This window comes from Onychostoma macrolepis, chromosome 05 (genome assembly GCF_012432095.1).
Source record: "Onychostoma macrolepis isolate SWU-2019 chromosome 05, ASM1243209v1, whole genome shotgun sequence".
NCBI lineage: Eukaryota > Metazoa > Chordata > Actinopteri > Cypriniformes > Cyprinidae > Onychostoma > Onychostoma macrolepis.
In genome coordinates this window covers 16940260-16967921 of record NC_081159.1, presented here as the reverse complement: position 1 = coordinate 16967921, position 27662 = coordinate 16940260, and the positions used below count along the sequence as shown (strand labels likewise).

The window sequence follows — 27662 nt, the reverse complement described above, 5'->3', positions numbered from 1 at the left end:
TATTCGCTTTTGCAAATGTGTCCATGTAAGTGAGATAACAACACAGTCTGGGAAAGTTAACTGCCTGGTTTAATGCATGGTTTAGTGCACAGCCATCTGCTGAACCTAACCCATGAAGGTTTAATAAACATTACAAAGCATGCTAAATTTGGCATAGCTGACAGAGTCTCGCTTCTCATTTGAATCAGTTCAACAGAGCACAGAGATCTGAATTGTGATTACATTAGTATGCATTACATGCATCTTGAGTGATGAAGACTAGGAAATAAAACAACTTCTCTCACAGTGTCAAATAAAATCATCTTCCTAACAGAGAGACAGTTTCTTTAAAGGCTCAAATAATTCGTTAAAAATATAATACAATAAAGATCTTCTTTCACAAATACTTACAATATAACAATATAACAATTATCAGTCTCAGATCATAAATATCAAATAAAATGCAATTTTCCAAAGCATAAATCCAATGCACAATTGTTACAAATTACCTTGTACATGGACGATTACTCAGATAATCAAATCAGTAAATAGCTGTCCATAACCTAAATGCAGAGCAAGCATAACTTCAGTGAATTCATTTACAATCACTTACTGTACATCAGTTACTGAAAACATTCTGAGAGTAAACATGTGTATGGTAGATCAACAATGAGCAGAGCAAAACATCTAGATATCAACAGTGTCAAAGTTCAGCTGAATCCCTTTCACCCCAGCTCTGAGTCCCTCACGTGACCTTCTGAGCTCCCCCCTGTTTAAGCAGGGTGATCTGCCTCCGTGCTCAGGACATCTGTCCTACAGACACAGCATTGTAGATCAATAGAAATGCACCACATTCAAATGCACTGAAAGACAAAGACGTCCAGTGACACAATATTTGTTAAAAAGGGAGTATATTAAATATGGTGAGACAAAGACGTCCAGTGACACAATATTTGTTAAAAAGGGAGTATATTAAATAAGGTGATAACCTCCCCGTGCTGATTTGCATGGTATCATGTGTCGATGATAGCCAGAAATAAGCATCAAAAATTGGCAATATTAAGAGGATTTAGCATTTCCAATTAATGTAGGCCTGTAACATTCTTCTTATTATTAGGCCTATGGTACATGGTAGTAGCAATAAAGAAATCTTATATTAACAGATAATTCAATCTCATTCAATGCTCCTTATGATGGTTAAATGCGCTCTGATTATCTTTAATGATTGAACAATAGTTTGAAACAAGGTTTGTAGTACTGATTATTGAGGTCCATATCTGTGTGTCTTCCATGCCGCTTATACTCTACTCGGGACGGGAGTGCTGGATGATTACTGACAGCAGTGGTATTGGAGTAAAGAGGTTAGGACAGAGGTCTTCAACCCTGCTCCTGGCGACCCACTATCCTGGAAAGTTTATTTCCAACCTGCTTCAGCACACCTGCCTGCAATTTTCAAGCAGTCTTGAGGAGCTTGATTGGCTGCTTCAGGTGTGGTTGATTAGGGTTGTAGCTAAACTCTTCAGGATAGTGGGTCCCCAGGGTTGAAGACCTCTGGATTAGGAGAACGTTCTGGGAACGTAAATAGAACATTTCCTTTAGGTTAGGGGAACGTTCCAGGAACCTAAAGGGAATGTTCTATTTACGTTAAGAAAACTTTCCTGGCTACCCAAAAATAATACACTACGTATCAATATCTCTTCCCTTTGTACTTGAACTTTTCTATGCGGACTCGGAGGGCTGCGCAGCCTGCGCGCTGTGACTCCGTGTTGTTTCAAGCGCATCTTTCTGCGCACGGGATGCGCATAAGCGCTTTGTGCCGCTCGGAGCCTTTCGTATATGAAATGAAATGAAAATGAAAGTGAATGAAAGTGACGTGACATGTGGCCAAGTATGGTAAGTTAACCCATACTCGGAATTAGTGCTCTGCATTTAACCCATTCTAAGTACACACACACACACACACACACACACACACACCGTGAACAGTATAATACTTTTCTGCGTAATGAAAGATTATTAATAGTCTTCCGTGTTCTGTCCTATCTATCATATGTTGCTGCCTTCATTACTGTGCTATACATTTAAAAGAAATGTCTTTTAATTTGATAATATATTTATGTATAAATGTATTAACTTGTTTTTTTTTCATGAATGTATTTTACGACAATACAAAGATTTAGTCGTACACTTATTCACTTTTATTTGTAAATGAAAATGTTTCACTAGGTTTTATAAAATTATTGTGCACCCGTGATTTTTCTAGAGTATCTTTTGCTGCTGAATTATCCACTATCCTTGTTTATAATAGCCTAGTATTTTTGTCACCGATTATGATTATGTATATTTCCATTTGTTATTTTTCATTAAAATGAAGTTGTCTATATATAGTAGATTGTGTTTAACACACAAAAGAGTGACGATCAGGTCAACACAGAGAAGTATAGAAATTCTGCATTGATAAAAAAAATAAATAAATAAAAAAAAAAACTGCTGGTATGGGATCGGATCGGAATCGGTTCTGAAAAAATGGTATCGTTTCATCCTTAGGGACATATGCCAGATTTATCCAATCATTAGTCAGCTTACACCCGATTCTTCCACAATTGACTGCATCCATTTGAGTACAACAGTTTTTTTTTTTTTTTTTTTTGATAATCTGTTACAAGCAAGCATGTCATTGCATACCATGAATACTGTTGACTGTATGACAAATTGCTTAAGGCGTTCCTCATTTGCAAGTGGCTTTGGTTAAAGGTGTCTGCTAAATGAATAAATGTAAATGTAATCGGAAAATGACATTCATGTGAATATGATCAATTTTACATATTTGACATTTTACACAAATGATTAACATAACCACACACACATTTAAAAACATAAAGAACTCTCATCAAGATAGATACCTAGAAACTAAAATGGAACATCTGCAGTATGACTCAACCAGATATACATTTCCGTAAGTAGGTGTCTTCTGACTGTAACAAGTCTGAACATCCACCAACGAAACCAACAGAGGAGAATGTGAAATATCAGCAAAGGTCAAAAGCTCTATAGAAAATTCACACGGTGGCAAGAGAGGAAACCTGTGGTTAGATGTGTTTGACTGCAGGAAACGAGACTAAGAGGTTTCCTTCAAACACCCCTTTGTTGTGGGAGGTTTAGGGTAAGCTGTCACACCTGCTTACTGTCAGGCACTGGAGGGCAGAGAAGATTGATTTCAAGAGATGATGATGTCATGGCAGATAAATATCAAGACAACTTTGACAGTCTGACCTTCCCTGCATTCATTTCTTGAGCTTGACAGCTTCCTTGAAGAAGTGTGGCTCTCTGTGTGTGGGGTATATGTGTGTATGTCTGTGCCTTGCATTACAAGCACACAGCTGATCATAGGCGTCCCTGTTTCACTGAGCCCTCAACACAAAGACCTGATTGAGAACAAGACTCTACAGCGCCGCAATCCCTCATCTCTCTTCATCTCCCCCCATCTCCTGTTTTGACAGTCATGGCTTCCAACTGCACACTTTCTCACCCGGTTCTGCTCAACATTTCTGCCAGTCAGATGCTGTTTAATGGTTAAACTATGGTCATATACTGCACATGACAACAGAGGAATCTTCTGGGATGCTTTAAGACTGTGTCAGGCTTTATCTGTTCTGTCACTTAGGTAATGATGAATTAACATTAATGACTGCAAAAATCCTCAATAACATTTGTTGTACAATGAGGAAATAGTCATTATTTGAAGAATGACTTGAATCCTGTCTGGAATGTAAGCGATAATAAAGACAGACTGTGCATGAACACACCTGAAAGCAAACGCCTTCAATCTACTTAAAGTGATAATGCACTTAAAAATGAAAATTTCATTAACATTTACTCACACTCATTTTACTCACTCTTTGAAGAATGCTGGTAACCAAAACATTTTTGTGTCCAGTGACTTCCACTGTATGGACACTTTATGTGCCAAAGCAGATGAAAAATCATAAAAGGTTTGGAATGACACGAGAATGAGTATATTATGACAGAATGCTCATTTTTGGCTGACTATACCTTTAACATCACTTTTTTTTTTTTTCTTGCCTTGTATTAAAATGAAGTCACACAGGTTTGTAATGATATGAGGATGAATATGTGCTGACAGAATTTTTGGGTCATGGGTCTCTTTAAGAAGCAACTATGCCTAGTAAGGATGTATGTTTTGAGGTAACAAATGAAAATAAAACGACAAACACGAATATGAAATCACACTGTGAACAGCTTAAGCACTCAAAGTATATATAAAACCTATATAGTAAAGTCACGACAGTACCCTACTAACCATAAACAAAGTAATTCAAATGAAAAAGATCAGCATACTATGGAAGAGAAGGGGGTAATTATTACATGGCTCACACATGAATCATCATACAATCATATAAACAACTTTATTAGATATTCTGGCCTCCGGTCTAACTTCATTACGGAAGAACTAGAGCAGGATAGCGTTGTGATTGACAGCCGTAACATCCAATGTTGTTGCAGAATAGGATCGTTAACATTCCAAGACGTTGATCGACAGCCAATCAGATTGAACGGAGGTGGAACGTAGTTGGCTGTCCGTGTCAGATGGATGTAATGAGGCCCAATCCCCGGTCTAGCTGGACGGCATTCTCCGAGAAAAGTGAGGGGGGCAACAGGCCAGCAGGCTCTCGTGCTTGCCTCGACCATGTTTTACCGGTATTATCCCAACAACGGCCGGCGTGAATCGAAATATGAAGAATAGCCCCAGAAATCGAGCGTATCGTACCAATTTAAAAGAATGACAGACGAGTAAAGCGGAGTTGTCTTTAACCCGCATAACCAAAAAAGAGCAAAGCATAAGCAACCTACCCAGAAATTTTCCAGGAAATAGGGCGTTATCATCTTGCTGTCCTCCCTTCTTCACAGCGACGCTTCTCTTAATTTGAATTGCCTCAGTTGGCACAGTTAATCCACCGTCCTCCCCCCGATATTGTTGTGTCTGGTAGTTTTTCTCTTTTTTTCCCCTGCTCTTCTACTGGGTTTTCCTCCCTCTGAACACGACTCCACCTCCTCTCTTGCTTTTCACCTCCTCCACTTGTTCAGTATTTCATGGAGGTAATTATTATGAAGAAACAGTGACGCCAGTGGCGGGTTCAGGAATTGCCACAATTCCCATGATGCAATCGACTAATTTTCATGTCCCACCTTAATAGCTCAGTTGATAAAAAAATAAATTAAAACAATTTTTTTTTTCTACAAACAAAATACTCAGCTGATATATTATTTAAGAAATTTTATTGAAAGACCAAAGTGTAATTTCCCAAGTTGTTGAAATGCCTTTATCTTTAATACCTCTGAAATTCATTTGACACAATGTAATCAGTGATTTTTGAAAAGTGTTTATTCTTACCAATGCACAGATCCAAGCAGTGAAACAAACTCACGTCCATAACAATGTCATACAAATATCATTACAAAATTTCTACAGTACAATATATATTCTTTGCATGATCCAAAATATTTGGTGGCCCCTAAAAATGATTACTTTCTGTATTTGAATCTTTCTTCAAAATCAGATTATAAAATAAAAGTTGAAAAAAAATCACTATAAATTAAATTGCTCTCGGACCAGAAAAGGGAGCTTCTGAGCAAAGTCTGACTTCATTATTACGTTTTCTTAATTTCCACACATAGAACTATACAGCAATTGGTGCAGTCTGGGGTGGGGGCACAACACTTAGATTTTTGATATTTTGTACTTCACAAAAAGAAAACAAGACAAAAAAGTAAAACCATTAAAAAAGTACAACCATTAGATTCATTACTGTGCAATTTCCAAGTCTCATGGCCTCATTTATAACCCCCCCCCCCAAAAAAAACAACTCAAGTCTAACTTCAAGGCGTTACAGTATATACTGCATTTATATTTCATAAATAATGTTCACATACATAAGGGCCAGTTACTTCCATTTTGTCCCACATGAAGTATCCTATTTGAGTGTCTACTATCGGATATCTCCTCCAATCAAAAAAAAAAAAAAAAAGTTACATTCTTTTACGAGGAGACATAGTGACAAAAATATGCCTGTTAGAAAGGATATTCACCAGCAGCTGAATGGATTACAGTGACTTGCTCTATTATTATTATTATTATGAAACATGGGAGCCTGAACAGTGGGGAAAGGCATACATTAAAAAAAATAAAAACGGCAAAGAAAAAAAAAAAAGCAGTAAACATACCTCCTGAGGTCTCTACAACATAAAATATTCAAGTAGAAAATTACAACACATAGCAGCATTCATAAGTGTAAGACGACACACTTAACATTCATATTATCTGCCTACATCTTGTTTCTTTCTTTGTTCTTTAATTTTTATTATTTTTTTCAGTCAGAAGAATCTCCGACCTCTCTTATTGGTTACAAATGTAAAACAGCTGGAATGTGACAGACAAACTGAAGAAAATAAAAATCACTTTGCAGAAATACACCAGCACAACACAGACTCACAAACACCTGACAATATCCCGTGGTGTTCAGATTTAAAAATCTTCTTACAGCCTTAAAAGGTTTGAGTCCAGAACTTCTACTTGAAAGAATCATTTCACTGGCTTCCAGATGAGTATGAACATCAGTCTTGTCTGAGATAGCAACTTTGAAGTGCAAAGTTTTTAATACCTAAATCTTCACACTCTGGGACACATTCAGGCATTTTAAGGCTTGCTACGATTCACATGAGGGACACAAATACGGCCTCCACGAGCACTGAACTGTCCAGGATTATACACAACACAACATGGGACGTTTTTTTAAACTTCATGCAGGAGGTAACGAAACTAAACAAAACAAGTCACAAAAGCAATACATGGATGGAAAACACGTCACCTATTGTGTATGTGTGGAAAAAATGCATTATTAAAACTAGCCTGTATGTGAGGGGTGCTAGAAAAACAGTTTGCTCATTGGGCCACCAACATGCACAAAATCAAACAACTAAACATCCAGATTAACCCGATCAGTCAAAAAAAGATATCACAAGCATCTTCAAAATCATGCTCTGAACAAACTAAGCAAAAAGAAATCGCCGATGTCTCAAAATGAACAAAATGTGTGTTTTGGGTTCACTCGTTTGGATCCATGTCGAGCACGCCGGAAATCAGAAAGTGAGACTGAGGAACATTAAAGCCTCGTTCAGAGCAATAGTTCAGATGTTTCAGACATCTTCACTGTGTTAATATGGAGTCTTCCTTCTCGCTTTGTGCATGCTAACTTAATTTACCAAGATGAATTTAGAAAAAGGTAAAAAATAAAATTATGCAGTCATTCGGATTTTTATTCCTTCATCTTCGCAGATGAAAACCTTTCACTATCAATGATATGAGAGGACTTACATTTCTAGAGTTACACTGTGTTACCTTTTAGACAGAGCCCCTAAAATATGGTACGTTTTTAGCATGTACTGTCTTTAAATGTTTACCGTCTACTGCTGTGCATAGCTGGCACACAAAACACGGTCTGCACACTTTCATGCAGTCGAGCTATACCCTACATCACCCCATGCATAGGACTTACGCTTCGTGTCCAAGTTGAGATTTACGTCACACCCACCCCTCTAAATGGTACGGTCCAGAAAATAAACAAAACCTGTTTTTTAGCTTTCAAAGCTTGTCTCCAGGCACTTTCCTATGTCAGGAGTGTAACACTACAGAGTTTACACATATCTTCGTGTCACTGTTTTTTTTAACCCCTGGATGTTCCGTTACATTAAGTGCTCTGGTGAATGAACGCTAACATTGTATTTAGTTTTTTTGCCCTCATGGCTGATTGTTATGACATGATGAAAAAGCTTTCTTCCCTATTTTGGTTTGGCTTGGCGAGGTGTGGTCGACTAGCGCCTCAGCTAACACTTCCCTCCCACCCCGTCTACAGGGGTCCAGTGGGCCGTATGGCTCCCACCCCTGCTAGACCACCCTTCCCCCCAGGTAAAGGGCAACATATGCCCTGGGTATCAGAGGTTCCCATCCTCTCCCATAGTGAATAAGCTGCAGAACAAGAGAGAAAGAGATCAGATTAGAATGATTTTACATACAGTATCATTAGTAAATACACTGCCTTTCAAAAGTTTGGGATCAGTAAGATTTTGAATGTTTCTTAAACAGTTTTTTTTTTTTTTAAATCAAGGCTGTACCTATATGATCAAAAAAAAAAAATTGTAATTTTGTTTAAAAATATTGCAATTTTCTGTTTTAGTATACCTTAAAATATAATTTATTCCTATAAAGCAAAGCTGAATTTTCAGCATCATTACTCTAGTCTTCAGTGTCACATGATCCTTCAGAAAATATTCTATGATGCTGATTTATAATCAATGTTGGAAACAGTTGTGCTGCTTAAAATTTTTGACATCTGAGATTCTTTTTTCCCCAGGACACTCTAATAAATACAAAGTTAAAAAGAACTGTTTATTCAATTTTGTGTTACAATATACACTAATATTCAGAAGTTTGGGGTCAGTATATTTTTCCTTCTTTAAAAAAAATAAATAAAATATATATATATATATACATACACACACTTTTATTCAGCGAGGATTTGTTAAATGGATAAAAAGTGATAGTAATGACTTATATTGTTGTATACAGGTTCCAAAAAATGTTAAGCAGCACAACAGTTTCAACACTGATAGTAAATCAGCATATAAGGATCATGTGACACTGAAGACGGGAGTAATGGCTGATGAAAATTCAGTGCTGCATCACAGAAATAAATGATATTTTAAAGTATATTAAAACAGGAAACCAATATTAGAAATTGCAATAATATTTCAAAATATTACTGTTTTTTCTGTATTTTTTTATGAAATAAATACAGCCTTGACAAGCATAAGAGACTCCATTAAAAAAACATTAATATTGATCCCAAACTTTTGAACGGCAGTGTAGATATCAGTAACATATTACAATATTATGCCATGGTCTGTCTGAATACTCGATTCTGATTGGCTGGCAGGTGTTGATTAAATTCGTTTAAATGTACAGGTAGTTCCAGGTCAGTTAATCACGTTCTATATTAATGCGCTTCCTATAAACATTGGTAACCATAGTAACATACAGTTCCAGTTGAATAGTAATACAGACGAAAATAACAGTCATTTTTATCGTTCCGGTCAAATATTGCAGCGCAAATATTATTAACATCTTTAATATGTGAATGCTGGCAAATGACCATGGCATAAACGGGATAATCAACGGCTAGCTGTGCATTAAACGATTTGAATGCACTCTGCTGTGCGTCGGGTGGTTCTTCGCCTCCACGTCGTGCATTCAAATCATTTAATGCACAGCTAGCCGTTGATTATTTGTTCAGCTAGCCGTTGAGCCAAGTTTGTTCATGAAACAAATTACTAATGTAAATGAGTAATTACTGGCCACAAACCTCTGAACGACAGTTTATATATATTTTGCAAGTTACCGTGCACCCAAGACATTTTCTTTTATATAATGAATTTTTAACAACTGTGAATGCTTGCTAAATTTGAATAGAAGAAATACACAAATTTTTGGAGAGCATGAATATACACTTCATGGGGGAAAAAAAACTGTAACAGACTGGCTAGCTTAGAAAATCTCACGGAAATGTACCTCTTCAATCAGGTAACATCTACACCCCATAGAAGGCTGCAAGTCTTTCTTTGAGTGGAAGGGGAAACTGGTCAGAAAAGCGTCTCCAATTCTCGTCTCCAACCTGGTTCTTAAACCCATGCAAGATCTAACAGGGAACACGCACTTGAGTATGAAGCATGCATCCATAATCATCTTAAAGGTTTCCCAACTCACAGACTGGCATTAAATATTTTATACAGCGCTCTACCTTGTAGAACATTTCTCGAAGATCGTCTTTTGGGTTCATCCAGGATGCTACAGCATCACAGAAAAATATAAAGTCCTATAAAATGGTAAAGAAAAAAAAAAGAGGATCGTTTTCAATTGTCGAAGCACTCAGAGAGACATCAGTGAGAATAACGTGTCCTACCTGCACCACACCACCAGGGTTGACCGTGATCATGGTGCAGATTCCTCTGAACGCAGAGTCTTTTTCTTCATTGTCTCTTATATTGCGAAGAGAGGTGCACCTAGTGAAGGGAAGAACCAGTTTTCAAATAACAAGCCTGTGCGGTTAGTTTGCATGTGGATAAACACATAATCAACACAATATCATGACTACCACCTCAGAGCACCTTGAGACTAGCAAATGTTTTAAATCACAGAGATTGGTCAATCGAGAAACACAAATTTTCTCTTTTTATGAATCAAACATTCTCTTGTTGAAACCGAAAAGTAGTTCAGTTTGTTGCTGACAATCCCATACTTTTTTTTTTTTATTGTTAATATTATTGGTTCTTAATCATATGCAATCTACCTTCTTTAGTAATTATGAATGTTTATAAAGATCTTTAGCTGCTCAACCTACTTACATGAATTCTTTATAAGACAAATACAATGTCTATATAGCACCATGTATTCTGTCATAAACTAGTGCAAATTTTGGGGCAGGCATTCTGGGATAGAATCATGCTGCTAAAAGACTGCATCTAATGGGGAGGAGAAATGATTTTCAAAGAAGCTTTTCCATTTCTCTTCATTTTATCCATTTAACTAGCGCTTCCATTTCCTGAAACCAGCAAGCATTTGATATTACCCCATGCACTCAATTAGTAGTTAGATAGCGACAATAAAAGACGAAAACAGAAGTGAAAACTGAAATAAATCAATTGAGAATACATGAAGGTGCTACTGAGGCAAATTAAACGACAAGACCTAGAGGGACAGGGTTAGTCACATGGTTGGCAATGATTTAGACTGAATCATACAGAACAGAGAGAAAGGTAGAGCGAAAGAGAGGGATATCTTCTCTCAAATGTCTTGAACAGGCCTTGTCTTTTTCACAAGAAAATCTAAATATTATGCTAGTGAAATTTATGCTTCGTTTACAAAATTATGCATGTTTCTATACTAGCGTGAGGTGTGAGGAAAAGCAGGAGCCTTTTCAAGAACATTGGGACAAGGTTTGGAGAGAGACTGAGCGACTGAGAGAAAGAAAGAGAGAGAACCATAGGGAGAAAAGCCAGAAGATAGACAGAAAGAGGAAATGAATGAAATAAAAGATTGAATAATACACACCAGGGTCTTATAAACTGCTGTAGCATGGGTGCCACCTCTTGAGGACAAACGTAACCAAGACGACCAATTGTTATTGCTAAGGTAACGCAATCACGGTTAAACAGCACCAAACGCCAACCAAGACATGAGCGAATGAGGGGGGGGAGGAGAAAACAAAAAGAAACAAACAAACAAACAAACAGACAACTCAGAAACAGAACTCAACAGAATCTGTGTATGAGAATAAACACAAGATTTCACTAGTGCTCTTCACAGCCCCAGACTACAGGGTCAAATGTAAAATATGACACTAAAAAAAACATAGATCTCGTTTAAGGGAGGAGTCTTAGAAAACACGGCTCCTCTACAGCTCAGAGTTACAGAGAAACGTTTATGTTCTGTTTCAAGTGTCCGCCAAATTCATGTAGCGTTTCTATGTGACCATAATATGAATACTGCATATTCCTTTCCCCCAAATCCCTGTATTACAGATTGAAGACTACAGAAAACAATCTTGTTTTCTAAGATTTTCTCCCTTAAACTCACAAAAATTTCTTCAGTAGAACAGAAAAGTCTTGTCTTTCTTTCTGTCTCTTTTGTTTCATTAAGAAATGCATATTACGCCAAGCGAACTACATGGAGAGGACTAGATTCCACCGGGATCTTAAGAGGCACAGAGGAGGGAGACCTAAGTTTAAGAGACACAAAACTATGCAACATTCTCATTAAAGACAGGCATTTATGAACAGTCCAATGAGACATGCAGAAAGCAGATGATTGGCTCATTAGAGAACGCAGTTCAGTGCAGGATGAGCTGATTCAAAGAGTCTGAAACACAGTTAAGCACTGTTCACCATTGTTATATTAATTAGCAATTAAAGAGATGATCAAACACTCACAAACTGAACATAAACTCATCATCATAACATTAATGATGTATAACCTGCATCATAAAGAAGAGATACACTACTGTTCAAACGTTTGAGGTATGCAAGATATTTTCATGTTTTCGCTAGAAGTCTCTTATTCTTCATTTGATCAAAAATACAGTATTGATGTTAAACATTATTACAATACAGTTTTCTATTTTAAAATGTAATTTATTCCTGTGATGGCAAAGCCCAAATCAATATGTTGATTTGGTGCTCAAGAAACATTTCTTCTTTTCATCATCAATGTTGAAAACTGATGTGGTGCTCAATATTTTTGTGGAAATGTGATGTTTTTACATTTTTACATTCTTAGGTGTAAGAGATATTATATATATATATATATATATATATATATATATAAAGTCTTTACTGTTACATTTGATTCATTTAATATACTCTTGCTGAATAAAAGTATTAATTTACTTAAAACTTACTCAACCCAATCTTTTGAACAGTAGTGTGTTAATGGACTCAAACGCAAAACTGACGTAAAATGGTCAGTATGGATTCGCCTATGCTACATGCTTGCTTCTGAATTTTAAAAGGACTTAGTCTTTGCAACATGAATAATCAAGACATCAGCAATCCTGCATTAAACGTTAGCCGTCCTTAACTAAACAACATTCAACATCTATTGGCAGATATGCATTCACATTTAAAAAGAAAAGTAACTAAAACAACAGAAATAAATCGACAAACAGGAACACATCTACAAGTACCCTTGTTTCTGTGGGAGTATGTTATGAGCATTACACTTCACCCTCATTAAAAATAATAATAATAATAAATAAAAAAAAAAATCAATGGCGGCAGCCATTACGGCTCAGGCTAGAGCTTTAATTTGAGCAGTCCAATCAGAGTGGAGTGTAACTGGGAAATAATTTGCGAGGTACAGGTGCTATACATTCATCTAAACACCACAAAACAGATTTAGATCTGAGTTTAGACTTTTTTTCTGAATTCAAATTGTACAAAATGGCTATTTAAGGTTCAAATCTTCCAAGTAAAAATGTTCAAATCAAAGACAGCAGGTCTTAATATTCCTCTCAAGGTTGGTTTACATTCGGCATTGTTTATATCTCACTGACTGAAGCTTGTAACCTCATTACGGTGAACAACTCGCTAACATGGAACTCACTGTTTTATTAATCCACTTCAGTCAGTACCACAGCTGGACTGTTACAAGGTCTGTAATATTCATATTTAAAGACAGCATATTCTGAGGGCACTGACTTTGTGTATATATATATATATATATATATATATATATATATATATATATATATATATAAAAAAAAAAAAAAAAGAGAGCATAAAATTTACCCTATTCTTATTCATTATCCAGTTGCCCAGAATTACTGCACACCTGTGAAGATTTTTATATCAATTATCCTAAAACCTTTATCAAACCTTGTAAGGTCCACTTCCTGGAGTTTGAATGGAGATTAATAAGCACTGCGGAATGGGGATCGGGAGAGTTTGGGAAAAGGATAGGGTGGAAACCTCTTGTGAGGGGTCAGCCTGGTCAGCACCCCTCAGATGGTACCTGTATTTTCCAGCAGTGTCTTGGGTGTGTTGGGTCTGTTTATGATCTCCACAAGCTGCTGTAAAACCATCTGTACATACGGCTGCATCTCAGAACCTGAGCAGAGCGATAAGTAGCATGTTAACCTTGAAGGTATGATGAAATGAGTGAAATTACTAACTGAAGATGATCATGAAACTCCCACCCATTTGAATGGCTATTTCTCCAATGGCCCATGTTGCATTGTTGCAGACTGATATCAACTCTGGGTTCAGGTTTGTGCCTAGGATAGGCATGAAGTTAGCTAGAGAGGAGAGATTAGCACAAACAAACAAACGTTTAAGTGCCTGAAGGTCAACAGAGACGGATCAAACTGAGAAAGTGTCAGTGAGTATGTTTAACTGCATACCGATGCAAGGTTTGACATGCTGGAAGCAGGCTTTGGTCAGATCTCCCAACAGAGCAAAAGAACTCTGCCGAACCTCTGGCATTTTATCCTGAGAAAACACAACCATCAAAAGATTAGCACTGTCGCATTACATTTCTCATAGCTGCTCATCCACAAATAAGTTGTTTTTGGACTTTGCATTATTTGCATCTCTTGTAGAGATCGACCGATATACCCATATTTTTCCCGATATTTAAGCATTTTTCCATAATCGGAGATCGGTTTTGTAATATCGGATTCACCGATAAACAGCGCCATCCTGTGGGAGTTTTGAGAATTGCACGCAGGATAGCCATTGCAGCGGTCTGAGGGGAGACGAGACAACAACAGCATGCAGAGGTACTTGATTTGCTGTAGTTAGTAAACTTTATTTAACATTACAGCCAAGAATGCACAAATTACATGTTTTACATAAATGCCTGATATGTAGGCCTAGTTTATGCAGCTTGTCTCTAAGAAATAGAGACGAACTCACAGACTCACATAAGATAATCCGTCAGTCTGTCCCGATAAAGACATAACTTCGCCTGAATTAAATAATATGCAGCCATGAAAGAGTGCATGTTGGAAATAAAAGCGCTGAATTTAATTCTCTCTCTGTTGTGTATGCTCATCATTAGTCTCGTGAAGCCGCTTTCATATTGCTGTGCACTCAGCTGGTTGATACTCAGGAAATGCTCCAGCACGGCCTCCGCATGTAACTTTTAAGAAGATTCACTTGTTTAAAACACCTTAAATTATATTAACATTTACTATATAACCATCATTTCGCTAATAAACATCTAAATAAATAACTCTATGGAAATTAATTATTCATTATCTCCGCGATCGATCGCAGTTTGAGTAGCCTATAGTTCCGTGTAAATGCATAAACCGCGCTGTCAGCAGGCATTTCATAATCTAGATTCTAGAATGACAAAAACATTATTAATAATTCTGATATAACATGCCAGTTGAGAAATGCAATAAAATACAATGTTTTGTTATATTCCAATATTCCAGATAATATTATCCAGTGAATTATTCTTCACTCTTTAGCCTATTAAACAGCTTATAAACCTACTAAAACTGTAGTTTAAAATGAAGTTGGTATGACCCCTGTCCTTTATCTTCTCCATTTGAAAACATTAGACATTCTAAATTTATTTTGCTTATTGTTAATATTAGTGTTGCTGTTGATGCTTTTTATAAATAAAATGTTTTTTATTGTTGTAATATGAAGATTAAATTTAACGTGAAAGAATGCTAATTCTCAAAACATTTTTTTTTATGATGACTGAAAGGAGGAAAAACCAAAGTGAAGTATGGACTTACTTCACTCAGTCTTTAATTTACTTTATAACCGTAAATAAATATCGGTTCTGCATATCGGTTACCGGGCACAAAAACATGCAAATAATTGGTATCGGTTATAAAAAATCTATATCGGTCGATCACTAATCTCTTGCAATTCAAATGTGGTTCTGTGCACGTAAAGATTAAATGGTAAATCCAGAGGGATAAAATACATTATCATGTGACACAGAAGACTGAAGTAATGGCTGGAATTTATTACATTTTAAAATATAAATTTTTTTTATTATATTAGGTTAAATATGCCATGCCTTGGTGCTACAATGCCTTGCTATGCACTATAGTTACCTGCATGCACTGGTACATGAGAGTGAGAATGTTGCTACGGGCAACTAGCTGTTCAATGTTCCCTCCAAGACCCTCTGCTAACCCGCTGAGAAGATCCAGAGCCACAATCATGAAATCTTTATCAGGAGCTTCATAAAACTCAGGCTGAGTCTGGTGGAGCTGTGATACAGATAAAGAGATTATGTGATATTCACCATGATGGATTAAACAAGCTTTGCTTCTCATTTTGCAACATTTTTTACACTAGTATTTTTTAAGCTGACAGTATTACAGAGAGATGAGGGTGTGTGTAATTGTGTGGCTTCTCACCACGGCCTGGGAGAGTGTTTTCTGGACCAGGTTGACACAGCGTTGGTAGACAGGTTCACAGTATGGCAGGAAGCCGCTCTGCAGGGCGGTGGCCACAGATGAGAGACACTGAAAGAGGAATTAACATAGAATGATGAAGATCTTGTTTTAAATCATAATCAGGTACACACATTGACATGCTGGATTCAGAACACTATTAAGAATTCCTGTGACGTCTGCTAAAATAGTTTTTTTCTCTGCTATTTATTTGTGCACACATACATTATTGTTCAAAAGATTGGGTTCAGTAAGATTTTTTTTTTTTTTTAAGTGGATACATTTTTTCAGAATTCTTTGATTAACAGAAAGTTGAAAAGAACAGCATTTATTTGACATAGAATGTTTTGCAACAATGTGAAAAAAAAAATTGTTTACTGTCACTTTTGACTGATTTAAAGTGTCCTTGCTGGCTAAAAGTATTAATTTCCTTCCAAAAAAATACAAAATAAATCTTACTGACCACAATTTTTTGAACGGTACTTTATATAATTGGAGTGTTAGATAACTACCTCCAGTAAGGGAAAGAGGTCTTTATCTTCATCCTTTAGCTGGTTCCATTTTTGAATCAATGGAGGCATCAGCATTTGAATATATTCCTTCACACAGAACACACACGTACAATAGTCAAACAAGTGTTTATTAGACATACACAATCAGTTACTGAAAAAAAAACAATCCAACATGGCAGACAAAGAGAAATTTTGGATTTAGAATTACATTATTTATTTTTCAGTTAATTTAACCAATTACAAATAGGTAAGTGTAAGTAAAATTGATTACCAAACCAAATATTTGTGTGTGTGAGATAGAGAGCTATTTTTTCATCTTTTCGATAAATATTGTGAGATTTCCATGAGGTTTAACATCAGTTAGAATGCTGTATGGCAGTTCAGTGTGTGTTTGCATGTAACAAACTACCTCTAGTGTAATATAAAGATATGTGCCTGATACACACAGTGTTTGTGCGCATTTGACTGTGCAATTACTGGTTTGTTGAGATGGTGGCCCACAGAGTCTGCCAGAGTCCCAATGGCATCATAGAGGATGAGAAGGTTCTTGTGCTGGTATTTACCGAAAGCAAAAACCAACGTGTCCAAAATATAAGCAAGGTACGGCACCAGCTCAGTGCAAGCCTCCTCTTCCAGGGTAGCAAAGGCACTGTGGGACGAAAAGTGAGAGTCAGAGACTTAAAGAGTTACAAGCCAAAAGCTAAAAAGACACCTCAGGTAACAAAATGTTCTTTAAACTAGATGACATGCGTTTACATACGCTTCAAGCAGCACACACTCACCTGCAGGCGGCCTCTTGGACACGCTTGTTGCTGTCAAGTATCCGTTTGAGGAGTTCAGTCATGAGCGGTTTGAGGTAGATATCGGGGGGCTGGCTAACAACCCAGTGTGCGTAGCGGCTTAGAGTCCAGCAAGTGATGGATCGAACCAGCGCCTTCTTATCAGACAGACACTGTACCAAATGAGGAATCAACTCTGGCAAGTAGGGGATCATCCCCTGCATACAGCCTAAAGCAAAGAAAGAAAATACTAATTAAAAAAACACCTTATTTATTAATATAATGATTCTAATTAACTAAAACTTGGTGTGTCATTTTTTTAAACTGCTTGTAATTACAGTTTTTTCATTAGTATAGTACCGTAAATAACTATAGTAATGCGTAATATGTGTAACATGAACACTGTAAACTAGGGCTGGGTGATATGGCCCAAAAAATTATCATGATATTTTTTTTCCCATTTCAGTCGATATTGATAATTATCACGATAAATGTCGAATTTTTATTTCTTTCAAGTTTAAAGGCAGATTTTTGATCCAAAGTGAGAGTTGTAGAAACCAGACCATTTATTGTGGTTTTAAACTACTCTTTATGGTCAGAACATGACAAACACTTCACATTTTTGAATATTAAGACAATCTCTGACGCATCTGTTCTAGTGAGCTCGTGCTACGCTGCCATTTGAACTTTGAGCCGAGCGGATAAACGGTCCGTGTGAGTAGTACTGTTTCATTCCGCTTTTGGTGCATAAACATTATATAAAACTTGTAATCAAACTATTGTTATCATTTTAGCGAGGAAAATTATAGTGTGATAATTATCGTTAATCGATTTATTCGCCCAGCCCAACTGTAAACTAAAGTATATTAACCGGTTCCTTTAAGATATATTTGTATTTTGAGAGAAATTCATTATTTTATTCAGCAAAGATGCCCTAATTTGATTAAACATGACAGTGAAGGCATTTATAATGTTACCACATATTTCTGTTTCAAATAAATACTGTTATAAACTTCATATACAAAACTGCAAACTTTTGAACAGTAGTGTAGGTATGTCCAAGTTTCCCATTTTGAATGCTAATGCTTATGCAATGAATTAACTATATAATGCATTCATGGGAAATTTTTAATACCTTCAGCAATGGCTCCCAGTACAAGTATGCCAGACTCTTTAATAAGCCACTCTGGATGGAACAGTAGTTCTTTCAGTAAAGGAAGAATATGCAGCAGTAAATCATCTCTGAAAACATTCGCCAGGACATCTAGTGCAGCTGCAGAACATTTCCCTACACACACCAGAAAAAATAATGAAGATAACAGCAAATGTCTCGATATACGTCCATTTTAAAGAAGTTGAGGACTTGGCTTTGTCTGTGTTATTTTTAAACACCATTTCTTACTCAAGTTCCAGTCTGAGATGGTTTCATCATCATCCAAATCATCTTCATCATCCTCCTCGTCCTCAATGGAGTCTCCTCCCTCGTGTTGTTGGGCCACAGTGCGTGAGCGATGGAACCTTGGGCGAATGTCCTGCTCATTGTCCGGGATAGCTTCATCCTCCTCAACATCACCCTGGAAATCATTAACATATTAAGAGATTTTTTTGGACAAGCTTACAACTGTTTTCAAAACTTGTTCGGCATAAACCTATAATTGTTTTTTTTCTGCATCACATGCTTTCAAAATAAATCTAAAATACTAATGTGTTCTTGATAAAATGCTTTCTGTATTCATTTAGCTAAATAGTTCCTTTACAACTCTCTAAAAGACAGGCTAAGATATGGAAAATAAAAAGCTATTAATTTGCATATGACAAATGTAAACAAATCTCCTGTAAACAAATTGACGATGTGGGTTTTTAAATGCGGTTGAGCATCGTAACCAAATCACATGTTCGCTGTGTGTATGAACTCAAATCACAGTTGTTATTTAGTATGTTTTACTTTTTTATGTTTAGGGTGGCATATGAAAACATATCAAAAGGAAGCTTTAGAACCAGATGGAGAAACTGACCTTCAACAGGATTATGTCAATCTCGGAATACTTCATTCCATTCACAAGAACTGGAGTCAATCTGTGACAAAAAAAAAAAAGAAAAACTTGTGACTGATCCTGATAGTAATCATATAAGCAACTTTGTCCTGTTGCTGAACTGTATTATAATTAAATGCATCTACATGAGTTGATGCTTTTTTCTTTTAATCAAAAGGACACTGTGTGTTTGCACATGCTCACTTAGGCAGGTGTCCACACAGAACCTCCTTACACACAGGCTGCTCGGCAAGAGTGAGCCAAAATTCACAGGCCTCCAGAGCGACATTTTCATCCTGATCTTGTGTCCTCTGCAACATGTACTGAAAAACAGAAAAAGGCTTGCGAGTATAAAAGCATTGGGCCTTATTCATGAAACATGAACTAACTAGTTAAAGTCCACAAGAGGCTGCTGTTGTTTCACTTTGCCTCTCTGTGATCTGACCACATTTATCAAAAAAAAAAAACATTTACTAAGTTATAGAAGACCGTAGATAAGTCAAGATCAAGGTTCTTACTCTCAGGAATCATGTAATAGTTACATTAGGCGTGATCTAACCTCAATGATGTTGTGCATGTGAGGAAGGAGACGGTCTAATCTGACTTCCAAGAGCATGACTAAAGCTCTGCACACATTCTTCCTCACTTCGGGCTCCTCATCGCCTGCCAGTGCAAACAGGTTCTGCGGCACAAAGACATTTACATACATTTTAAAAAACATTTTCACTTCTCAGAACTAAACAATGAAACAACTTCCTCTAAACTGGCATCACGATTCTGGGATCTAGAATAATGAGGGTGAGTAAATAACAGATTTTTCGTTTTTGGGTGAACATACGCTATTAAGGTGTATGCCGGGTTTATAGGTGGTACCTCAATGAAAGGATCTATGTGCAACATCAGGGCCTGTGTTCTGCTGATGATGAACTGGTTCACACAGGCAATGGCATGTGACCTACAACAAGACAACAAGCACCGCACATATCTCAAACAAGTCTGAATAAGTCTGCTCAGCAAGTAGTAGTCTACAATAGGGGTGGGCGATAGACACAATTCACCGGTAGTAATTTGCCAACTGGTAGAGATTTTGAACTTTCTTCTCTACTGCGGTTACACGCTCGCGTGATGTTGCCGACTACGTGCTCATGAAAACTTATCATTTGCATATGTTTTTAAGCATTGTGGTTTAAAAACAAGATATTTTTAAGCTGCTGAAATGCAATCAGCAGTGAAAGACTATATGCACGCGCTGTCTGAGAGACGTTCTCATAGAGTGTGGGAGTATTGAAAGGAGTTATTTTTGCCACTTTATAGGCCTTGGGCAGTTAAATAGACAGTTATGTACACTTGTATGTGTAAAAATGCCCATCTTTGTAAGTATCCTCATAAACACAGTAATTAAGGTCATAAGTTAAAGCAAATAGCTGAGAAAGAAAACACACGTGTAACAGTATAGCGGATCTGTGCAGCTCTTAAAGTGACAGCAGTCCAATATTCCTGCTGTCTGACGTTCATGTTACAATTTCTCACTGCTCTTGACTAAATCATCCATGTAAATTTTTGTCCTATCGCTTGTAATTTGTTTCTTATTTAATCGCTGACTTTTTACTTCTCTTCAGTGAAGTTTAAAAAAAAAAAAAAAAAAAACTAGTATTCTTTTTTGTGATATTGACACTGGTGACAAGAATTATGAAATTTCTATGGTATAAAAAATTTGGATATTATAAAGAGCAAAAATAACTATATTGCGATATATATGGCTACCGTGAATTAAATTTAATCATATCGTGATATAAGACTTTGGTCATATCGCCCACCCCTATCTGATATCACGACAATCCCTGTCTAAATGAATTAGTTACAAGTAACATTTCCTCACTGTTTCAAACATTATCTTACCTGATCTTGGGGCTACTGTGCTTGAAGAACTGCAGAAACTTGGGGATCATCACGTTGAGTGGTCGGTCCAGCACGTCACTGTCCAGGATCTCAGCAGAGTCCTCACAGATTTTCTGCAGTGCTCCAAAAGCCCCCTGAAAAGACAAACACAGCAGGAATGTAACACCGATGAAACAGACATATTTCCCCTTTTCACTGAACAACCTCACATTTTTAATCTACAACACTTCCATAACAAATCAATCAAACTGACCTAACCAGTCATAACTGTCACACAGTGACACTGAGGCCTTCGGTCCATTTCTATTTTTGGCTTGACGTGCAGCTTGAGCTGCTGAAAAAATAAAATAGAATACTTTTGCCGTTGCCTCAAGCTAACAGCTGGCTCATGGACTCTGTACACTGCAGATGACATGCAGATTTAACGCAAAGCAGACAGACAAAAACAGCTGTAGGTTAATTTAAGGGAAGCCGTGAAGCTGAACATGGGAAACACTGTAGGGGAAGCTATGGCAGAGATAACATGATAATATTTAAGTAACCGGACAGTAAAGCATAAACTCTTAAAGGGATAGTTAACCTTCAGTTGCTGGTCCCCATTGACTTCCATAGTATGGAGAAAAAAACACTATGCAAGTCAGTGAGGACCAACTGAAGGTCAACCATCCCTTTAAAGGGGTCATCGGATGCAAACTTCACTTTACAAGTTGTTTGAACATAAATGAGTGTCGGAAGTGTGTGTACACATCCATCCTATAATGATAAAAATCCACCCAGTGTTCTATTTTAAAATCCCCCAGGCTGTTCTGAGATTCCTGTCAGAATGACGTAGATCTGCGCAGGCCGCTCCCACGATAGTTGATTGACAAGGCCGTCTTACCTTAGACACGCCATTGTGTCGACTCCGGGGCAAGGGAAGACAAGTATGTCTCTGATTAAGCGATTGAGGTGTTTTGTTGTTGGATGTAGTAATGAATATAGCAGTCGTCATTTACTCCCGACATCTGAGCCGCTGAAGACGCAGAGGATTAACGTTACTTTCGTTTTGAAGGGAATGTGCCGATCCCCGATCTGCCTAAATTCGTCTATGTTCGCGCGAATCATTCGTGATCCAGCTTCATCTACAGAAGTGAGTATAAGGGTTTTTTATGAATCTTTGCAAATCGCCTTTCCTAATAATGTGCTAGTTAGCCAGTTTCGCGGCTGAAGTTTACAGTCTGCTCGTCACGCCACGGAAGAGAGGGGTCGGGTTAGCAGAGCTCTTTTCTTTATTGTCTGTACAGAGGTTCTGGACAGAAATTCATATTTGACACTGGCATAAAACATACAATAAACGGTAACACTTTACAATAAGGTTCATTAGTTAACAACATTAGCAAACATGAACTAAAAATTAACAATACTTCTACAGCATTTATTAATCTTAGTTAATGTTAATTTCAGCATTTACCAATGCATTATTAAAATCACAAGTTGTGTTTGTTAACATTAGTTAATGCACTGTGAACTAACATGAATAAACAATGAACAACTGTATTTCCATTAACTAACATTAACAAAGATGAATAAATAGTGTAATAAATGCATTGTTCATTGTTTGATCATGTTAGTTAATACATTAATTAATGTTAACAAATGACACCTTATTGTAAAGTGTTACCCAATAAACAATATACATGCACTTACATATCTCTAAAACACATGAAACACACATTACCCTAGTAAAAAACATATGAAAAACAGCACAATATGTGTATGTATATGCCTATACACACACTAACCCACAAAATATACTTCACTTAAGAGTTTGGTTTAAAACAGTCACCGCCAATGGGATAAATGGCGTTTTATATATATATATATGTTCTTTTTAGCCAGTGGTGTACGCAGCCAACGCCCCCGAAGGGAGAGCCTCAAAACATGGATGGAGGGGATGAGTCTGGTCAGAGTACACTGCAATTGCCTTTCTCTCCATAAATTGTGAAAACAGCTCTTGCATTGTACTCGGTCTTTGGTCGATGATTTTATTTGCTTCATTAATTACTCGTGTTGTTGTTAAAATACTTTCAATCATCGACCTATAAACAATAGTCAAAACCCTCCCATTGACACTTAGATTACTTAACTTCCTGAGCAGACCTAAACGCTGTCTTGCTTTCTTATGTATGTGGTCCGCATTTTCCTGAAATGAAAATGTGTCATCAATAATTGTGCCTAAATATTTAAAACTGGATACTTATTCTACCTTTATACCTTTTACAGTAACTTGTTCGTATGAAATGCCAGCCTAACCTGGGTAAAAAGGGTGTTTTTTTACACTAGCATTGAGAAATTTTAAGCAAAGTATGTTATAGACTTTTCATTAAGACCCTAAAGAATCATATCAGCTTGTGGAAAATGGGCATCCAATGACCCCATTAACAGACACAAGAAATAAATGATCAAGGTAATAACTGAAATTGTCACAGGATTAATGTGGGTTTCTTGCTCAGTAATCTGTTCAGTAGGCACTACAGGTCTGGCTATGAGCGTACTAAACAGGTTCATAGCCTCACTACATAATACGCATATAGAGACAATAATAGTTCATATGAAAACTACTAGTACTACTATAAACTATACACTGTATATATATTAACTATATACTGTACAAAGAAAAAAGTACCAGTTAGAAAATGTATAATAATAGTAATTTTCATCTTATTTTAACTGCTGACCATCACAAATGACTCCTGGAATTTTAACAAATTTTCATCTATGAAGCAAATTAAATATACTTTAATAAATTATGTCAGACATAATATATTTAAAACTAAATAAATAATAAATAAAACTTTTTTGGACAATATTTGAAAACTAGAATTGCTAGTGCTTTCTTAAGATGAACTGCTTATTGCATTGCTCGTTTGTCAGTCACCTTGTTTAAAAGCATATGCTAACTGAATAAATGTAAATGTAATGTAAATATAGAATTCATTGCCACAAAATATCACAAAAAGAATCTGATGGAGAACAATGCCAAAGCCAGACCCAGCAGCAGAGGGACCCGCCCAACACATCAAGCTTCCTCCTGATCTCACAGACATTCCACCTTTAAGGAATCTAATCAGGTCACGAGCACAAACGGCGCCGTGGCAATGAGCTGTCTGGCTCGGCTGTCGCTATGGCAACTGTCTCCACTGTCAGCTTGCACTTGGTTGGAGATGGCACATTTTGAGCTAGAGAGCTTAGAGAAAATAACAGAGGAAGTCTCCGGTCAAAAGAGACTATATAACAACAGCTAATATCTATCTATCTCTATCTCGATCTATATCTATCTATCTATACATACACACACACACACACACACACACACTTATGTCTCTACATATGTATTTATATCTATGTCCATATATACAAATGCAAAGACATCGTCTAGGATTTCATTAAATATTGAAATTAACTGCATAATTACAATTTAATTCATTAACTATTTACAAAAACAAAATCATTGACAAACAATGACCTTTGGTCAGACCAGCTGTACAACGAACACATAGTAAATACTATCTTCATAAGCATTTCCGCACCAGTGTGCTCATATATCGGCCAGTGTGGACTGTGGCCACTTTAAGGCAATAAACCATGATTCAAAGGTAAAGGAACATCTTAACCATATAAACATATGTCATCCCTGCAAATTAAACCCATTACAGGGAGCAAAACCACTCTATGCCCAAGCTAAAAGAGTCATCCCTGACATTCTGGAAATGTCTCTCAACTTCTTCAGACTTCAGATAGCAATATGAGGACCCACATGCCACAACCAAACCAGAGGATCACAGCAGTGGATGGATGCTTTCTTCTTTTTACACACACACACAGAGCTAGGTTGTCTGCTGCTTATGTTACCACTTATGTGTCTTCAGAATTAAACTCATGACCTTGTTCAAAGTTCCTTCAAGCCAAGACGGTTAAATGTTGTTAATGCTCCTTGTTAATGTATTTTATATGTAGGTAATAGGCATACAATCACATCTACTTGAACTTGAAAAGATAAAGACTGACATTTCCAAAAGTGTTTATCAAAATTATGTCAATAATATATTTTAAAAAAGCAATACAATTTTACAAGTGGCATTATACATTTTTCTTTAGACTAAATAACACGAAAATAAAGTAATTTTCAGACATATACAGTTAATGCACATTCTAGGGTAAATTAACGACTAAGGCAGAATTTCATTCCTACTTTGACCATATTACGAGCTTAACATTTCTCCTAATCATTTATCTATGAGTGGTCCATCTCCTTGCCCTAGTAATGTCTCTGGCCTGGTGCTCAACATGCTACAAACAGTTGAGCATTCACTGCTGTAGATGACTGACTTACGATTCTCTTACTCAGCATGCCATTTGAAGACAGTGTGGGTGTGTGAGAGTTTCCTCATAAGTAACTCTGATGTAACTGCATTTTTCAGGTGCATACACACTACTAATTATAGACGCACAACGCACATTCTACGTGGTCAGACCACATGCTGTTTGAGGATTTGCCAATCACTACAGGCAAAGGGTGTGACATTCCACACACACACCCCAAGACATTTTTTGTAACATTTTTGAAAGAGGTTTCTTATGCTCACCGAGACTGTATTTAGTCATTTCAAAATACTGTAAAAACACTAATATTGTGAATTGTTTTTACAAATTATATATTTTTTGGCAATCATTTTGTGGGATTGCCTGATGAACAGAAAGTTATTACTGTCACTTTTGATCAGATTAATTAATCCTTACTATATAAAAGTCTTAGCTCTTGAAAAAACATCTTACTGACCCCAATTTCTGAACAGCAGTGTGTAGTTAAATAAATAAATTTATATATATATATATATATACAGTGAGGAAAATAAGTATTTGAACACCCTGCTATTTTGCAAGTTCTCCCACTTAGAAATCATGGAGGGGTCTGAAATGGTCATCGTAGGTGCATGTCCACTGTGAGAGACATAATCTAAAAAAAAATCCAGAAATCACAATGTATGATTTTTTTAACTATTTATTTGTATGATATAGCTGCAAATAAGTATTTGAACACCTGAGAAAATCAATGTTAATATTTGGTACAGTAGCCTTTGTTTGCAATTACAGAGGTCAAACGCTTTCCTGTAGTTTTTCACCAGGTTTGCACACACTGCAGGAGGGATTTTGGCCCACCTCCACACAGATCTTCTCTAGATCAGTCAGGTTTCTGGCCTGTCGCTGAGAAACACGGAGTTTGAGCTCCTCCAAAGATTCTCTATTGGGTTTAGGTCTGAGACTGGCTAGGCCACGCCAGAACCTTGATATGCTTCTTACAGAGCCACTCCTTGGTTATCCTGGCTGTGTGCTTCGGGTCATTGTCATGTTGGAAGACCCAGCCTCGACCCATCTTCAATGCTCTAACTGAGGGAAGGAGGTTGTTCCCCAAAATCTCGCAATACATGGCCCCGGTCATCCTCTCCTTAATACAGTGCAGTCGCCTGTCCCATGTGCAGAAAACACCCCAAAGATGATGCTACCACCCCATGCTTCACAGTAGGGATGGTGTTCTTGGATGGTACTCATCATTCTTCTTCCTCCAAACACGTTTAGTGGAATTATGACCAAAAGTTATATTTTGGTCTCATCTGACCACATGACTTTCTCCCATGACTCCTCTGGATCATCCAAATGGTCATTGGCAAACTTAAGTCGGGCCTGGACATGTGCTGGTTTAAGCAGGGGAACCTTCCGTGCCATGCATGATTTCAAACCATGACGCCTTAGTGTATTACCAACAGTAACCTTGGAAACGGTGGTCCCAGCTCTTTTCAGGTCATTGACCAGCTCCTCCCGTGTAGTTCTGGGCTGATTTCTCACCTTTCTTAGGATCATTGAGACCCCACGAGGTGAGATCTTGCATGGAGCCCCAGTCCGAGGGAGATTGACAGTCATGTTTAGCTTCTTCCATTTTCTAATGATTGCTCCAACAGTGGACCTTTTTTCACCAAGCTGCTTGGCAATTTCCCGTAGCCCTTTCCAGCCTTGTGGAGGTGTACAATTTTGTCTCTAGTGTCTTTGGACAGCTCTTTGGTCTTGGCCATGTTAGTAGTTGGATTCTTACTGATTGTATGGGGTGGACAGGTGTCTTTATGCAGCTAACGACCTCAAACAGGTGCATCTAATTTAGGATAATAAATGGAGTGGAGGTGGACATTTTAAAGGCAGACTAACAGGTCTTTGAGGGTCAGAATTCTAGCTGATAGACAGGTGTTCAAATACTTATTTGCAGCTGTATCATACAAATAAATAGTTAAAAATCATACATTGTGATTTCTGGATTTTTTTTTAGATTATGTCTCTCACAGTGGACATGCACCCACGATGACAATTTCAGACCCTCCA

General features: G+C 37.1%; 2 protein-coding genes across 7 annotated transcripts in view; both read right to left on the bottom strand.

The window, feature by feature from the left end:
- Positions 1–5080, bottom strand: part of fcho2 (FCH and mu domain containing endocytic adaptor 2) — a 47558-nt gene extending 42478 nt beyond the window's left edge. For 3 of the 5 annotated variants that reach the window (XM_058775290.1, XM_058775293.1, XM_058775291.1), the window contains exon 1: positions 4852–5080. In XM_058775290.1, coding sequence (XP_058631273.1) covers positions 4852–4884 — 33 coding nt within the window. In that variant the 5' untranslated portion in view covers positions 4885–5080. The remainder of the gene's footprint in view (positions 1–4851) is intronic. The other 2 variants (XM_058775294.1, XM_058775295.1) reach the window with 1 other exon arrangement.
- Positions 5081–5365: 285 nt separating this feature from the next.
- tnpo1 (transportin 1) overlaps positions 5366–27662 on the bottom strand; it is a 30608-nt gene continuing 8311 nt past the window's right edge. Inside the window, exons 5-24 of one of the 2 annotated variants that reach the window (XM_058775769.1) lie at positions 21255–21388; positions 20229–20310; positions 19915–20037; positions 19560–19678; positions 19338–19398; positions 18725–18896; positions 18458–18610; positions 17326–17551; positions 17021–17192; positions 16544–16630; positions 15996–16103; positions 15687–15845; positions 14007–14094; positions 13803–13901; positions 13619–13714; positions 11162–11237; positions 10014–10113; positions 9852–9926; positions 9623–9749; positions 5366–8023 (exon numbers count right to left, since the gene is read on the bottom strand). In XM_058775769.1, coding sequence (XP_058631752.1) covers positions 9642–9749; positions 9852–9926; positions 10014–10113; positions 11162–11237; positions 13619–13714; positions 13803–13901; positions 14007–14094; positions 15687–15845; positions 15996–16103; positions 16544–16630; positions 17021–17192; positions 17326–17551; positions 18458–18610; positions 18725–18896; positions 19338–19398; positions 19560–19678; positions 19915–20037; positions 20229–20310; positions 21255–21388 — 2238 coding nt within the window. In that variant the 3' untranslated portion in view covers positions 5366–8023; positions 9623–9641. Of the gene's footprint in view, positions 8024–9622; positions 9750–9851; positions 9927–10013; positions 10114–11161; positions 11238–13618; positions 13715–13802; positions 13902–14006; positions 14095–15686; positions 15846–15995; positions 16104–16543; positions 16631–17020; positions 17193–17325; positions 17552–18457; positions 18611–18724; positions 18897–19337; positions 19399–19559; positions 19679–19914; positions 20038–20228; positions 20311–21254; positions 21389–27662 lie in introns of those variants that run through there. The other variant, XR_009271329.1, reaches the window with a different exon arrangement.